Genomic DNA, 17,340 nt, shown 5'->3' on the forward strand with positions numbered 1-17,340 from the left:
ACCTCAGCTAGCACCTCCTTCCCCTACAGGGCACTCTGGAGCTGGGATGACCCTTTGGAATTACCCCAGGTTGGAAGGAAGGAGGTGAGCCTTTATGCATCTATATTGATGAGGCATTGAATGTTGGTCACCCAGAAAATGAGGAATGATCTCAGGCAATGACACTATACTGAAGGCAAGTCCATGAGAAAGCTGACAATTTCCCCAGCTGGGGAAGAAGCTGGGTGTGGTAGAATAGTAAGTCCTGCAAGGGTGGATATGGGTCACACATCAGAGCATCTAGAGCAGAGATAAAGGAGTAAACCTTGCAACTATCTGTGAGAAGAGCACTCTAGGCAAAGGGAACAGCAAGTGCAAAGGCCCTGAGGTAGGATGAGATAGGGATACCCAGGAAGCAGAAAGACTAGTGCGGCTGAAGCCGAGTGAACAAAGGGGGCAGGAGCAAGAAAGGAAGTCAGATGAGTGATAGGAACCAAGTCATTACAAGGTTTAGGTTTAGACCAAGAAGCAACGTGCTTTAAATTAAAAAAAAATTTTTTTTATGTTTATTTAAACATAAAGAGAGACACACACACAGAGTGCGAGCAGGGGAGGGCAGAGAGAGAGAGGGAGGGAGACACAGAATCTGAAGCAGGCTCCAGGCTCTGAGCTGTCAGCGCAGAGCCCAATTCAGGACTCGAACCGATGAACCGTGAGATCATGACCTGAGCCGAGGTCGGACGCTTCACCGACTGAGCCACCCAGGCGCCCCTAAATTTTAAGTTTTAGCATGACCAATTTAGTTGCTGTGTTGAGATTAGATTTGGCAGGGAAGGGGTTGAAGACAAGGTGGAACCCAGGGTTTCTCAACCTCATCCCGTGGGGGAGGTGGGGGTCCTATGCATTGTAGGATATTGGGCTGCCCTCTAACCACTATGACCAGCGGCACCCTCCGCCAAGTTGTGACATCCAAAAATGCCTCCAGACACTGCCAAATGTCCGCCGAGGGGTAAAATTGCCCCCAGTTCAGGGCTCTTGAGTCAGAGACTGTTATAAAGACCCAGGAAAGAATTGATGATTTAGACCACCATGATAAGTGATAAGTGTGCTGGTGGTGAGTTGTAGGATTCTCGATATATTTTTAAGACTGTGCTGACTGATCAAAGGTGGGGGAGGTCAACCATGATTCCAAGGTTTGGGGCCTGTGCAACAGTCAGAAAACAGTCCTTCTGCTGAACTTTTGGAGAGCGTGGTACAAAGAGACTTGTGGGAGATCAGAAGTCCAGTTTCGAACCTGAAAGATCGGACAAAGAGAAGAATGATGATTCCTGAGCTTCTTTACCTAACTTTGTGAGATTTAACTTTTGCTGTTTTTCTTAAATTTGTTGTTCCAATCTTCTTTCCATGATTTTTCGTTAAATTCGTGTCCTTTTGTTACAGAATCCAATCCCTTACCCCCTTCACTGCTACCACCATTTCACTTCCAGCCACCCCCAAAGACACCTCCCTCCTGCGGATTACAGTACCACCCTTCCCCCTCTGCCACATTATAGCCTCCACGCTGCCGCCAGAGTGGTCCTACGAAAATGGAAATAACAGCATTTTCTTTCTATGTCAAACGCAAACCACGCACTTGCTTGAATCATCTCCCTCCTTTCATTCTTGAGTTGGATTTTATTAGTAAGAGTTTCATTTGCGAAGAGAAAAAATGAATTGGGGAACTCTCGAGGGCTACGCAGAAGAGGCGGTATCTGAGATGTGCAGGGCACGAGACGGAGTACACTTCGCGGGGGTTGGGTTCCAATAGTGCAAGTCTGCGTCTCTGCGGGCGCTGCGGCCCCTTGGCCTCACCCGCCAAAAACTTCATTTCCCAGGATGCCAAGGGGCGGGGCCGGCCGGAAGGCTGCGTGCCCTCCGCGGGGCATGATGGGGGAGTTGGAGATTTCCATCATGGCGGCTTCCATTTCGGGCTACACCTTCAGCGCTGTGTGTTTCCACAGCGCCAACAGCAACGCTGACCACGTAGGTGCCGGGCCCCCCGCCGCGGCCGCTGGAGCCTCCAGCCTCCGTCCCGGGCCGGCGCCTGCGGCCAAGCTGGAACCGCTCGCGGCTCACCCCCTGGGCTCCCGGGCTGGCCCGAGGGGCAGGTGACCCGGGCGGCTCCCGCCCCCGGCGAGCTCCTGCTACCCTGGGCTCCTTCGCCCCTGGGATGGGCCCCCTCATTCGGTGCCCGCCACCTCCTGGCCCTCTCAGGACAGCCGTCTTGTTTTTAGCAAAGCTGCCTCGGTTGGCAGCCAGCAGTGTCTGGAGTCGCTTAGTGGAAACCGAGCTCCTGCCCCTCCCTGAGAGGCTTCTAGACTTGCGAGGGGCTCCCGGGGTCGGCAGAGAGCGGAGAGACCGAGCTTTAGTCTGGGAACCGAGGCACCCTGCCCCGCCCGCCGGTCTCACAGGTTGTTGTGGGGTGCGACGAGGGAAAGAAACCATGGCTGTCACTATTCATACTCGTTAGATACGTTCGTGTGTTTTCTTCGCCTCGAGGGAAAATGGAGAATGTAAACAGGAGTGTTTAGGTGTAGGGTCTGTTTGCCTTGAAGTTGCATATTTAGTTCCTTGGCGAATGTCCTAAAACCACGGCGCTCGTCGCAGCGAAATAGGGAAATGACAGGCCTACGTATGAGTGATCGGAAATGCATAGGCTTCGGAGCTCCCAGAGAGCAAAGCTTGTCTGCTTCAATGTCTTTATTTCGCGAATTGTCTTTTTAATGTCATTCGCCTGGATGGAAGTTTCTTTGTGAAACTAGGTAACTTTTATCTTTACATATGTAATCTGTCCACCAAATTGAGGGGTTATTTTAAAAGATGTCAATAGTGAGTTATTCAAATTTATTTAGTAAGTGTGTGTGTGGGGGGGTTGTGGTTGTCATTACAAAGCAAAATGATACACTGCAGAATAAGGAACTGGGTTTGGTTTCATGTCTGCAATCTTAGCTTCCATTAGTAAAAACTGATCACACAGAGAGGTGATTCTGTTAGTAAGTTGGGTATCATGAAATTATTGTACTTTTCATCTCTTCGATGTTGATAGTGGAGATAGGAATACACATGGGTGTTTCCAGAGTTAGCTCACGTCTCTGGACACTAAGGCCTGTGATACTATAGGCAGCTATTTGATAATGTAATGAAGTTCCATATATAGGTGGTTTGTGATACTCCTGATGTCCTTAGAAGTATTAAATATGGTTTCAGCAATGCTTCTTAACATCTGTAGTTCTTGGACTACCTAGTAATATCACAGTTTTTGCAGAAGGCAAGACTATTGTTAAGAATAAGTTACCTCTTGGATAGATGTTCTACAAACAGCAGTGACATGGCCATGTTACTTAGATTGTTATTAATTTAATTCGAGAGATATTCCCTTATATCTGTGCTTTGCCAGACATGGTGCTAGACTTTGTGGAAGTCTTTGCCATGATATGGAAGTATGTCTCCAAATAGTTTGCAACTTTATTTCACATGGCCGTAGCTGTTTATGTTAACCTTGCCACGATTATATATGCAGACTACTTTAATTTCATTTTTATACATTTAAAATTTTTTTTTTCAATGTTTTTTATTTATTTTTGGGACAGAGAGAGACAGAGCATGAACGGGGGAGGGGCAGAGAGAGAGGGAGACACAGAATCGGAAACAGGCTCCAGGCTCCGAGCCATCAGTCCAGAGCCTGACGCGGGGCTCGAACTCACGGACCGCGAGATCGTGACCTGGCTGAAGTCGGACGCTTAACCGACTGCGCCACCCAGGCGCCCCTTTATACATTTTAAAGTTGAGGAATCAAAAACTTGCTTTTGTAGTGCATTCTTGTTTTGTCCAGGAAATAAATTAGTTTAAAATCACTCATTCTGTAGAGCTGAGGTGAGCAAGCATTTTCTGTAAAGGGCCAAATAGTAAATGTTTTAGGTTTTGTGAGCCAGTCTCTGTAGCAACTACTCAGTTCTGCTGTTGGATGAAGAAAGCAGCCAAAGACAATAAATACATTAGGGTGAATGTTTCCAATAAAACTTTAGTTATGGACTCTGAAATTTGAATTTCTTATAATTTTCACATCATGAACTATTCCTATTTTTTATTTTTTTCAACCATTTAAAAGTAGAACCTATTCTTAACTTGTCGGCTCTACACTAACAGGCATGAAGCTAGATTGAACCCACATACCACAATTTGCCTCCTTCCGCTATAAAGTAACAGTGGCTCAGATAATCCAGACCAGTAGACAATAAACATTCATTTTATACTTGGCTTTGGAATGTCTTGAGGTCACTGTTGACTTTTTCAATCTGAGGACTATGATAGAGTTTCCAGGTAAAATACAGGGTACTCAATTAAATGTGAATTTCAGATAAATGGGAAGTAATTTTTTAGTGTCAGTATATCCGAAATATTACATAAAAAATTGTTCATTGTTTATCTGAAATTCACACTTAACTGAGTAGCCTGTATTTTTATTTTCTAAATCTGGCAGTCCTAGACTGTGGAACACTAAGGATCTGTAGATACATTCTTAAGTGTAAAGTTCTATAGAAATTTAAACTTTTTTTCATTTTAATTTTTATTAATTTGTTACAAAGACAAAGCTTCTCTTTTGTAGCGAGAGCTCCTAACTGAAAGACTTTTATGGACTAAAAGTCACTGTTTCTCAAACTAGTAGTCGTGAACACTCCTTTAGGTTTGAGAGAAAATTTTTTTTTAATGTTTCAATTTATTTTGAGTGAGAGCACATGTGCATGCATCCATTGTGGGGAGGGGGGCAGAGAGAGAGGGAGAGAGAGAATCCCAAGCAGGCTCCTCACTGTCAGTGCAGAGAGCCATGCGGTGCTCTGTCCCACGAACTATGAGATCATGACCTGAGCCGAAATCGAGAATCGGATGCTCAACCCACTGAGCCACCCAGGTGCTTGAGAGAAAATTTTTTAGAGGGGATCTGTATATTACTTAAGTTTGAGAAATACCCTGTACATGATGATTTGGGATTTTAGGACACTCCCCTAATTCAACACAAAAACTATGCTGTAAAGCATCTGTCTCTCCCTCCTCACCTCCACAGATTCCAACTGGAAATATATATTTTTTAATGTTTATTTTTGAGAGGGAGAGAGAGAGAGTGAGTGGTGGGGAAGGGCAGAGAGAGGGAGACAGAATCCCAAGCAGGTTCCGTGCTGTCAGCCCACAGCCCAACGCAGGGTTCGAACCCACAAATCATGAGATCATGCATGATCTGAGCTGAAATCCAGAGTCCGATGCTCAACTGGTTGAGCCATCCAGGCTCCCCTCAACTGGGAATATTTTTAAACTAGGAAATTTCTTTAATTGATTTGAAGGGTTAGCCTAGGATAGAAAGGTATGTAGTACAAAGGCATTGTTTTGGAGCACCTGGGTGGCTCAGTCGGTTAAGCGTCTGACTTCAGCTCAGGTCATTATCTCATGGTTCGTGGGTTCGAACCCCACATCGGGCTCTTTGCTATCAGCTCAGAGCCCGTGTCAGATCCTCTGTCTCTCTCTCTCTACCCCGTGCTCTCTTTCTCTTTCTGCCCCTCCCCTGCTCTCTCTCTAAATAAACAAATAAAACATTTGAAAAGGGGAGGGGGCACTGTTTCAACAAATACCCTCAACCAGTATTTATTGAGCACCTCCAATGTGTTAGGCTAGGCACTGTGCTGGGTGCTGAGATACAGCAGTGAGCAAACACAGAGTCCCTGCCCTCATGGAGCTTACATTTTAGTAGGTGTAGGCATTTATTTGTTAATACAAGGATGTACTATGGCGGATAGTGAGAAGACTGAGAAGAAAAAGAATGCAGGGGACAGGAGACAGGGTGTCTGACTGTCCCTGTTTCCGTTACATTGGCCATCTAATAAGGTGCCATCTGAGTAAAGAGCCAAACGGACCGGGGCGCCTGGGTGGCTCAGTCGGTTAAGTGTCCAACTCTCGATTTCGGCTCAGGTCGAGATCTCATGTTTGGTGAGTTCAAGCCCCATGTCGGCTCCACGCTAACAGTGCGGAGCCTGTTAGGGATTCTCTCTCTCCCCCCGCACCCTTTCTGCCCCTCCTATGCATCCTCCCTCTCTCTCTCTCTCTCTCTCTCTCACAAAATAAATATACGTTAAAAAAAAAAAAAAAGCAAAATGGAGGAAGGAGTAAGCACGTGGCTCTCCCGGAAGGGCGATTGCAGAACAGCCTATGAGTTCACCCTCTTAGGAAAGTTATTGTGACAGCCAGTGAATGTTCTCCAACTGTGCCTGTGCTGAGCATGGCAGCAAGTACACAGCAGGTTATGTGCCGAGTGACCCAGGGTTTACCGTTCTCCCAAGGTGTAAGGAAACAAACCTCCATGTTTATTAAGGAAAACTATTCGTGCGAATGATAGATTTATTTGCTGAAATCCTCATTTCCCACAGTCCGTACAAGAGCAATTCGTTGTGCTTTGTGTTAAACTTCTTCATCCTTTTATCATTAACAGTGCTTTTAAAACAATGAAATAAATTGTATGCTGTTTCCAGAAAACAACCTTGGAATATTTCTGCTTCCTGAGTTTTTTTGATATTGGTTATTACACTCAGTAGGATTTAAGAAATGAATTCACTCTACTTATTTTTGCTTCAAAAAGAAAAAAGCAGTTTTTTTTTTCTTAAGGGATTAAAGTATTTCATCGTGTGTGGAATCCTTTTTTCAAACAATCCAGTTAATCGGTATATCTCAGATTGCTTTAGTCTTCCTTGTGGGTTTATAGAAGAGTAGTTTCTTTGGCAAGCTTTTTGGATTATTGTTAAAAGTTGTTATGAAATTATAATGCCCTCCATTCCTTTTAATTCCAGTAAAAAATCATCTTTATTTTTAGTTTGCGACTATTTTCTCTCATTACTTTTAGGAAGGATTTCTGCTGGGAGAGGTAAGACAAGAGGAAACCTTTAGCATCAGTGACTCACAAATCAGCAACACAGAATTTCTGCAAGTAATCGGTAAGTGAGTTTATCACTGAGCTTAGAGATACTTTTTCTGTACCAGTGCTGTTTGTTTTGTTCTTTGGCCCTTTCCCGATTTTAATCTGAAAGATGAAAGGCACACAGAAAACCATTAAAATCACAACGCAAATCACTTGCACCGATAACTGGTAGGGAATGTTTTATAAGTCAGTGTGGACTTGCAGCGTATGACTCTATGTGTAGGAAGCCTCGTAAAGCTGTCTCTTACTAACTGGTCTTTTACTGAACTGCTGTGTGCTATTTCGCTTGATTGTCTCTTTGAAACCACAGCGAATCCCAAGTTTGCGGCTCGGGCTATTCCCCATTGTCAGCCTCCCCGCGTACGGGAACCAATAGATCTGTTGGGCTGGTGCTTCCTGGAGGGATCTGGCAACAATGTTCACACTTGTTTACACGAGCGGTTTGCTGCATGGAAGCAGCTTTCTTTCTTTTCTTTTTTTTTTTTAAACTTTTAAAATGTTTATTTTTGAGAGACGAGCAGGCAGAGGCAGAGAGAGAGGGAAACAGAGAATCCGAAACAGGCTCCAGGTCCGAGCTGTCAGCACGGAGCCCGACGCGGGGCTTGAACTCATGAACAGTGAGATTGTGACCTGAGCCAAAGTCGGACGCTTATCCGACTGAGCCACCCAGGTGCCCCTCAAAACAGCTTTCTGAAGAACAACCCAGTCGATTTGGGGGCGATTGCTGAGGAAGGTGAAGAGCATTTATAGATGCGCCCACCCTCTTTGCATCAGCCCCCCTTTTTAAAAAAAAATTTTTTTTTTTAATTTTTATTTAAAAAAAAAATTTTTTTTAACGTTTATTTGTTTCTGAGACAGAGACAGAGCACGAGTGGGGGAGGAGCAGAGAGAGAGAGGGAGACACAGAATCAGAAACAGGCTCCAGGCTCCGAGCTGTCCGCACAGAGCCCAACGTGGGGCTCAGGCTCACGAACCACGAGATCATGACCCGAGCCAAAGTCGGTCACTCAACCGACTGAGCCACCCAGGCGCCCCAAGCCCCTTTTTGATAACTAGGGATCAAACTGCACCTCAAGCATGTCACCCAACAGCATGTCCTGACGCTCAGAACACAGCAGGGGACATTTCACTTCTGCGGCCAGCATCTGTTGACTATCGCGTGTGAGGCATGTGCCACACAGCGAGGGGGATATCCACATGCATCTCTAGCTGCCAGGAGTGTGGGGAGGAGAAGACAAGTGAGCAGAGATACCAGACAAAGCACAAGATGGGTACTGTAAGAAAGGAACAGAGACGAGCCCCTAAGTGGAAAAGGAAAAACCTGCTAGTGGGGAAAATCAGTAATGGTGACATGAAGGAGGTGAACTCAGGGCTAGTGGGCAGTGCATTCAGGGGAACCCAGAGCAAGGAGTGCATAAAATATACAGGGAATCTGGCCTGTTTCTACACAATTAAAATACAGAATGTGTGAAGGGGACTGGTTGCTGGTTTGAAATCTTGCTGGAAGGTTAGGTTATGTTGGGGCCACATCAGCAATTTCAAGCCTGTTCTGAAAGCCTTCTGGTACATGGGTTGGGAGGCCGGGATGAGGACTGAGGGGCCGGCGGGGGCGCGGTTAGGATTGTGGGGGCGGGGACAAGAAATAGTTAATTTCCTAAAGGACCAAATCTACTCCCCACAACAATGACTTACTAGAAATTTTTTTTTTTTTTGATGCGTATTCATTTTTGAGAGACAGGATGCAAGCGGGAGGGGCAGAGAGAGAGGGAGACACAGAATCCCAAGCAGGCTCCAGGCTCCAAGCTGTCAGCACAGAGCCCGACGCAGAGCTCAAACCCACAAACTGTGAGATAATGAGCTGAGCCAAAGCCGGACGCTTAACCGACGGAGCCACCCAGGTGCCCCAATAATGACTTATTATAAAGACTTGATCTACTGGATGTAGCCCTTCTTTCACTGAGATTTTCTTTTTGTTTTGCTTAACTCTTTAAAATTCTGCGATAGAGACTTTGGTTTCATTGGACATGTGTGCAGTTTTATTGTTTGCACTCGGATTTTCAAAAACGAATTTGGTATTTGAAGGTTAAAATGCCAGAGTTAACTGACAGCAAACCATGCAAGAAAGAGCTCTCTTACCTGGCGTGCTCACCAAAGCAGCATTTCTGATGAATATTCTGGCTATTTATTTATTTTTAAAGAAATAGAATGGGAAAATAATTCCAGTTCTACAGTTTAATGCGGTGTATCTGATTTATAAGCCTTCGGGTTCTCGCAGTAAGTACGTTTCCATGGTATTGTAAATACGGAGAAGTACCGACTGATAGAGTGTCCCAGTTAATACAGCACCATGACAACCAGCTTTTGCTGTACAACGTTTAGCTTATTAGCTATATTCATTTCATTGTTTGAAACAGATTATGGATCTTGTGGGCAAAGCATTTGCTGGTATTATCTTAAAAGTATTGTTATCATTGGAATAGTTTTCTTTTAAAAATGAATACATGTTAGAAATATAAACCAGAGACTCCGGGAAATCTGGGTGGGAAGGGCAAACGTTAGCTGAAGTGCCATGAGTAGTGTTTCAGACCAGTGGTGTAAAGAAACTTCCTGGCACAGCTTAACCTCCAGAACGAGATGTTCTAAATAAAATGAATTGACCAAAGTTGGTATTTGCTGCACATGTCTGAATCCATGTGCAGACCCCTTTATCTTTCCCTCTATAATAAGGACTTCATAAAGAACGCTACGTTCGGAACACGAAGTATCGCGTTTTGTGTTGATTACATGTTAATTTTAAAGGCTGTGCTAATTCGCTTTAAAATCTTTATTTTTGGGAGAGAGAGAGAGAGACACACACACACACACACACAGCATGAGTGGGGGAGGGGTAGAGAGAGAGGGAGACACAGAATCCGAATCAGGCTCCAGGCGTTGAGCTGTCAGCACAGAGCCTGACACGGGGCTCGAACTCACCGACTGCGAGATCATGACCTGAACCGAACTCGGACACCCAACCGACCGAGCCACCCAGGAGCCCCTGTGCTAACTCACGTTTAATAGAGCTGTCCACCCTTCGTTCTAGGAAGGGGAGGGAGCAGACCACCACCCAAGGGCTTCCTTGGTTAATGAAGTGACGCCACTGCAGTTACTGGAAAGGTTGGGAGTAGTGGAGCTAAGTCACCCCCAGGAGGAGAAGCAGAGGTAGGACGATCGATTGGCGGGAACAGCCGAAGGTCCGGGGGTAGCGAACTTCTAAGGAGATGAGTGAAGAGACGCCCTGCACGTGTAAAGAGGAGTCTTGACCACACGGATGAGCTTAGAGGCACGGCAGACTCTGGGACCACAAGCGAGGCTGCCCTGCTTCTGCCTGTTTTCAGAGGCCTACCTATCAGCCAGCGTGCCAGCCAGCTTCCGGGTCATCTGCGGCTTTATCACGTTTCGGGCTTTCACCCAGTTTTCTCCATGGAGTGCTTAGGCCTTGCAAAAAATCTTCTAAGAGAAAGATTCAGCTTCCTTTAGCAAATGCCACACGATATCTAGGACATATCTTTAGTGTGCTTCTGATCCCAGTTGTAAACCATGACAGAAGTCTGCTGGGACAGTTGATGACAACAATGTGTATTTGGGGTTCAGAACTGACTCGAGGGGGTTTCTGAAAATACCCTTTAAAGTAGAAGGTGAGTTTTTTCTCTTTCTCCTGAACTCTTTTTAAAGTTTTTGCTACAAATGTTCCACGTTCTAATCGCTTTACCAATAGTATCTGAAATAACGTAAGATGGTGTAATGTATTAATGCTCGGTGATGAAAGAGAGAACAATTTCTAGATGAAGGTTTCTTATTTGCATCACTTCGTCAACAGCTACGCGAGGCGATGAACTCATCTTCCCAGTGGGGGAACTGCATTCGTGCGCATGTTCTGGCAGCGTTAACATTAGGACAGAAGCTAATGGACACAGTCCCATGTCCTCCAGGGTCATGGTTTCACTTTAATTGCGTTAAAATTGTAGCCTGGAACTCTGTGGCTGTGGCTTTTTAAACAACAGGTGATTAGCCTCTGTCCAGAAGAATGTTATTAATAGAATTGAATGGTTAATTAGTCTCATGGTCTTGTAAAGCAACCCAGACCCCAAGCCCCCTGATGAGCTTGAAGAAATTGTTCACTCTGGTTAATCACAGCAATACTTCCGGAAGCCATTAGGATCTGCCTTCTAAATGACTGTTTCCCTTGGTGCTGACCGTCTTTGAAAGGGTTAACAGGCCTCCAGAGTCTCCTCCTCCCTTCCCCCTCAAAACACCTGGCCCAAGTTGTCCTGAGCCCATTAGTGGGTTATTGATGGTGGGGTGGTTAGGCCGTCCTCTCCCCAAGCTGTCCTCACTGTGCTCATACACTTTGATTAAATGCTTCCAGTCGGTTGTTACTTTTCCCTCTTATGCTTTGTTTAACTAGGTGAGATTGAATGAGGGCACACAATAGCTGCGTGTTCTGAATAAAAGCTTTCAGATGTGTGCTTCTCGCATGTGGACAGATGGAAACAGAACTTGTTCTCCAGTTGACTTTGTACTGTGAATGCGTCCCTGAGTTGAAGTGTTAAGAAGGCACATTGCCTTCACTAGTACCTGCTAGGGAGAGGAAAGCTGTCTTTTTATTCAAGATTTTAGTTAAGAAAAAAAAAGAAAAATCCTGGGCTATTTGATACTTGCCTGTATCTTACCAGATTAACTGAGATGTGTTTTTTTCTTTCTAATTACAGAAATCCATAATCATCAGCCTTGTTCAAAACTTTTTAGGTAAGCCACATTCTTTGTCACTTTTAGTCTTCATTAAAATATTAATTGATAAAAACTAGTGAATTTCGGGGCGCCCGGGTGGCTCAGTTGGTGAAGCACCCAACTCTTGATTTCGACTCAGGTCATGATCTCACAGTTTGTGAGACTGAGCTCCTCATCAGGCTCTGCGATGACAGCATGGAGCCTGCTTGGGATTCTCTCTCTCCCTCTCTCTGCATATGTGTCTCTCTCTCAAAAATAAATTAAAAAAAAAAAAAAGAACTGGAATTAAAAAAAAAAAACTAATGAATTTAGGTCTGTAGCTGCTTGTGGCTATAAAGTCACACGTAAAACTGAGGGCATCCAAATTCACTTGTTTGTGAACAAACACCTATGTGTTTGGGGCACTGTGTTAGGTTAGGGAAAGGGGAGGGATGGTATAAATCTTGGCCTCAGTGGTTTACGATGAAAGCCCGCTCCGGCACCCTCCCAAGGACTGTTCGGCCCCAGAGCAGGAAGTTAAGGATCACATATGGATAAAATAATTTAAGGGGTGTTTTTAAGAAGAATAAAAAATGTTCAGTGTTCAACTTTATGAGGAAAGGAAAGGAAACATGGAACCTTCATTTTGCGTGTATATAAGTTAATATACACCGGTTGCATACTAAGACCAACTAAAGGACAGAAAGGAAGAAATGGGAGGGCACCGTTCAGAAGGGAGGGAGCAAATGACACGTGTGGAGGGCAAGAGAGAAAAGTGCCAGTGTCCTCTGTGCACCACGCTTCTCCCCAGACTCCCATCGGGCCTCTGCCTGCTCTCTCAGCCCCAGACCCCTCCACCCGATGGTTGCCGTGATGGTTCCAACTCCGTGTTTCTTAACCCCCACCCCTGAGGGTGTGTTCTACCTTCCCAGAAGCCAGTACCTCCCTTCTAGAGCTGCCCACGCTAGTGCAATTCAGCGTTCTCGATCAGCGCTCCCTTCTCTGCCCACCCCTTGTGCCTAGCCGTTCTTGCTGTATGTCCCCCGCTCTCACCCTGACCCCTGTCTCGTTCTCAGCTGGCCCAAACACCCAGCCCCTTGCATCCAAGAACTCCTGGGGACCCCTCCCTCTGCCCACCACCACACACACACCTACCCATCGAGTATTTCAGAGGCTTGCCCTCATGCAAGATGGCTACCTGTGGACAAAGCCCAAAAGCAGCCAAAAACCTCATCACTTTTAGATTTACGCGTAATTGGAAGAGGAGTGGGAAGCAAGACAAGCAATTCATCTGAGAAGAATCTCAGAGCACACGACGTGATTCAGGCCCTGGTCCTCACATTCCCTGTGTTTGGTCCATGAAAGTATCCGATTTGGCCCTGATTCTGCAAAGCTCTGCTAGCCTTTCTGAGGAGTTCCTTAAAATGCTGTCAGTAAGATTGGACCAGAACAAGGATTTAACTTAAGTTTGCTTTAACATTTTATTTATTTATTTTATGTAGTCTACACCCAACGTGGGTGAGAACAACAGACTCACACTCCTCCAACTGAGCCAGCCAGGCACCCCAGGATTTAAGTTTAAGTCATAGACCTATAATTCGTGGAGCTGAAAGAAACCTTAGAAATCTATGTCTACTCCCTGTTTCCGGAAAGGGAAATGGAGACCACATGGGTTAAGTGACTCACCCGAGATCATAAAGTGAGAAGCAGCATGGCAGGAGCTGGTTTCTCCTGACTTCCAGTTCCGTGGCTTTGTTTTTGTTTGTACTCTTTTTTTTTTTTTTTTTTTTAATTTTTAAAATGTTTTATTTATTTTTGAGAGACAGAGAGACAGAAAGACCGAGTACGAGTGGGGGAGGGGCAGAGAGAGAAGGAGACAGAATCCATGAAGCAGGCTCCAGGCTCTGAGCTGTCAGCACAGACAGCTCAGGTGGGGCTCGAACCTGTGAACCACAAGATCATGACCCGAGCTGGTCAGCCACTTAACCGACTGACCCACCCAAGCGCCCCTGTTTTTACTCTTTCTTGAACCTCTTACTGCTTTATAAGGCCTGGGCTTGTGGTGGTGGGAGGAAGGCGGAGGGACGGCATTCCTGAAAGCACAGCCAGTGGTGGAAAGGCCCACACATCATCGTGCCTGGCCTGCTCACCACAGGATCCGGGTCGGGTAGGTCTACTTGAGGGTCAGACCTGGCTTCAAATCTCAGTTCTTCCATCTACCGGCTCTGCGGTTGGAGGCAAATCGCTTACCCTAAGTCTATCTACGAAAATGGGAATAGAACTCGGAACACGTTGGGCTGTGCTAATACCGACTCACCAGCATTGAGGCAAGAATGAAATGAAATAACACGAGAAATCAGCCAAACATTTAACAGATGTTCGTCTCCCTTCTGCATTTCTCAGAAAAGGAGCTCTTGTGTTCGCCACCCTCCGCCCCCCCCACCCAAGTAATTGATACTTAGAAACAAGGAAACCACACGTTTCATAATTACTTGCTATCAGTACCTCCCACGTGTGGAAGTAATACAATTTCATCAGTCTCTTGAGTATTCTCTGATGCAAAAGATACCTTCTATCATCAGTAAAGCATTGAGATAGATTTCTCTGTATATCTGTTGAAGACAAGCAGTTCTATCTCTATTACCAACTTTTAGGATTCAGTGACCCATAGATGCACGAGGCTAAGCGTATTCATGTCAAAATACTACCCAGTTTTGGGGCGCCTGGGTGGCGCAGTCGGTTGAGCGTCCGACTTCAGCCAGGTCACGATCTCACGGTCCGTGAGTTCGAGCCCCGCGTCAGGCTCTGGGCTGATGGCTCGGAGCCTGGAGCCTGTTTCCGATTCTGTGTCTCCCTCTCTCTCTGCCCCTCCCCCGTTCATGCTCTGTCTCTCTCTGTCTCAAAAATAAATAAAAAACGTTGAAAAAAAAAAAATACTACCCAGTTTTAATAAAATCTATTTTCTCTTTAAAAAAAACAGTTTTTATGACTATGCAAGCAAAGTTAACGAAGAGAGTTTGGACAGGATTCTTAAAGATCGGAGAAAGGTATGTTCTATTTCTTGCTTAGTCTGATTCGGAAATCCCTCTTTATCTTATCATCTAAACTTAAAACCAGAAAGGAATGTAAAATGAGACAATGTGATTTGTTATTAACGTATGAGAGTTCTGTTGACTTAAGTAGATTTTAAAGGTAAATTGCAGATGTCAGATAATGTTTATAACATATCAATAGAAAAAAAATGAGATATTTATGGTATGATTCTATTATGTAAAACTCCAAAGGGGGAAAAAAAAAGAATTATACTTCAGAGAGTTAAAAATAGTTGAGTTGATTCTGGATGGTTCTAATTTTCCATTTTGTAATTTTTGAAATAATTTTGCAAATATCTTCTATACATGCATTAATTTTATAATCAGGAAAAATGTTTCTAAAAAATGTAAGTCGTAATTAAATGTCTTTGAATATATCATTCTTTCAAGTTCAGTTAACATTGAACATAGATGTTTTTCCAAAAGGTCACGTGTTTATTATTTCTGTCAACATATGCATATCGTGTTCTGATTATATGGTAAGCAAGCCTGAATAGAATTACAACTGGGGGGCACTTGGGTGGCTCGGTCGGTTGAGCTTCTGACTCTTGATTTTGGCTGAGATCATGATCCCAGGGTCGTGGGATCAAGCCCCATGTAAGACTCCACACTCAGCTGCTTAAGATTCTCTCTCTCTCCCTCCCTCCCTCTGCTGCTCTCCCCTGCTTGTGCACTCTCTCTCTAAAAAAAAAAAAAAAAAAAAAAGATGGGTTACGTGGGTGGCTCAGTGGGTTAAGTGTCTGACTTCAGCTCAGGTCATGATCTCACGGTTCGTGAGTTTGAGCCCCGCATCGGTATCTCTCCTGTCAGCACCGACCCCGCTTTGGATCCTCTGTCCCCCTCTCTTTCTGCCCCTCCCCCACTTGCTCTCTGTCTCTCTCCAAATAAATAAACTTGAAAAAAAAAATGGAAAATGAGCCAGTTTTATTGCTGCAGCGTTGTCTGATAATCTCATTTATAATTTACTCTGTTGTACCGTGTGTAGGTTTTAACTTTTTTCCCTTGGCAGTTTTTATTCCAGAAAAATAGATTTTTTTATTAAGCTATCACTTGAGGGAAAAAAGTTAATAAAAGTTTCCAATTTGTCAAACAGAAAACAAAATGCCTTTGTCTAGAAGCATGTATCATGAAAAAGCTTTCAAAAGATCACTCCTGGATACAAAGAGCCAGCACTGAGGGCACTTGGCCCCCGAGGTGTCTAACGAAGGGCATCGGGGGTAAGAGTGCAGGCAGAGTAGGTCAGCAGCCTTCCCATCTACTGCCCGCCTCAGTAGCACTGCCGGTTGGAAAGGCAGAAAGAAAAGCAGGTAAGATGAAAGGAAGAATGGGAAGGCTGGAAGAAAGGACGGACAGCTTCATGGACGATGGCGAGCTCAGGAGGTGCTCAGTCTTGGTGGAGTCTGACCCCATCGTCCGTCCACCTGGGGAAGGGAGTTAGAGCAGCCGCAGGCATCACGGTCCTGCTCTCTTGTTTTCAGTGACCTGCCCAAGAGCACATATGCCGGAATCTCTCAGCAGCCCATCTTTTCCTCTCCTGACTACCAACCTACCTCCTGATTCCATTTATTTTCGTATTTTAGACACCGAACTTTTATTTTTAAAAAAATTTTTTTTAATGTTTTTATTTATTTTTGAGACAGACAGAGCATGAGCAGGGGAGGGGCAGAGAGGGAGACACAGAATCCGAAGCAGGCTCCAGGCTCCGAGCTGTCGGCACAGAGCCCGACACAGGGCTCGAACCCACGAACCTTGAGATCATGACCTGAACTGAAGTCGGACGCTTAACCGACTGAGCCACCCAGGTGCCCCTCCTGCTTATTTTTTAAGTAATCTCTACACCCAACGTGGGGCTCAAACTCATGACCCTGAGATCAAGAGTTGCACGCTCCACCGACGGAGCCAGCTGGGCGCCCCAGTGACAGACTTTTAAATATGCAGTTTCACCTCTATGAATCTGGCCCAAGTAAACATTTGCATCCAGGCACAAAGATACGAAAAGCTGGCGTTATTGAACATTTAACTCTGTGTCAGGCCGTGTTGTAAGCGCTTTGCCGGTACTGGAACAGTCTCAGGAGGTACGTTGCTATTGTTCTCATCCCCACTGTACAATTGAGGCAACTAAGGGTAACTTGCTGAAGGTCGCCAGCAAGTAATGCCGGAGCCAAGGCTTGAACTGAGCAGTCTGGCCTCCGAATCCACATACGAGGATGTTTGTTGCATCTTTACTTAATGGTGAGGGTTTTGAAAGCAATCCAACCAGTGGGAACTGGTTAAGTATATTGTGCCAGCACCTCTGTACTGTGGGATATGAAGCAGCCATTAGAAAGAATGAGGGAAGTTCTCATGTGATGACCTAGAAAGATCTTCAAGTTGTGTTACGTGAAAAAAGTAGCGTTCTAATTTGAGCCTATTTGATATAGAGACAAAAATCTGAACAAGTAGTTGGATGTACAGAAAACAATCTGGAAGAAAGGCAACCAAACTTAAAAGTATTTACTTCGGGAAGGGAGAGTGGGGTGATGC

The 17,340-nt window shown here is 45.1% G+C and overlaps 1 protein-coding gene across 1 annotated transcript in view; it reads left to right on the plus strand.

Annotated features, from left to right (window-relative positions):
• Positions 1 to 1,902: 1,902 nt before the first annotated feature.
• Positions 1,903 to 17,340, plus strand: part of ABRAXAS2 (abraxas 2, BRISC complex subunit) — a 31,611-nt gene continuing 16,173 nt past the window's right edge. Inside the window, exons 1-4 of the mRNA XM_049646617.1 lie at positions 1,903 to 2,001; positions 6,902 to 6,992; positions 11,728 to 11,764; positions 14,706 to 14,772. Of these exons, the coding sequence (XP_049502574.1) occupies positions 1,903 to 2,001; positions 6,902 to 6,992; positions 11,728 to 11,764; positions 14,706 to 14,772 (294 nt within the window). The remainder of the gene's footprint in view (positions 2,002 to 6,901; positions 6,993 to 11,727; positions 11,765 to 14,705; positions 14,773 to 17,340) is intronic.

This window comes from Panthera uncia, chromosome D2, assembly GCF_023721935.1.
Source record: "Panthera uncia isolate 11264 chromosome D2, Puncia_PCG_1.0, whole genome shotgun sequence".
NCBI classification, from domain to species: Eukaryota; Metazoa; Chordata; class Mammalia; order Carnivora; family Felidae; genus Panthera; species Panthera uncia.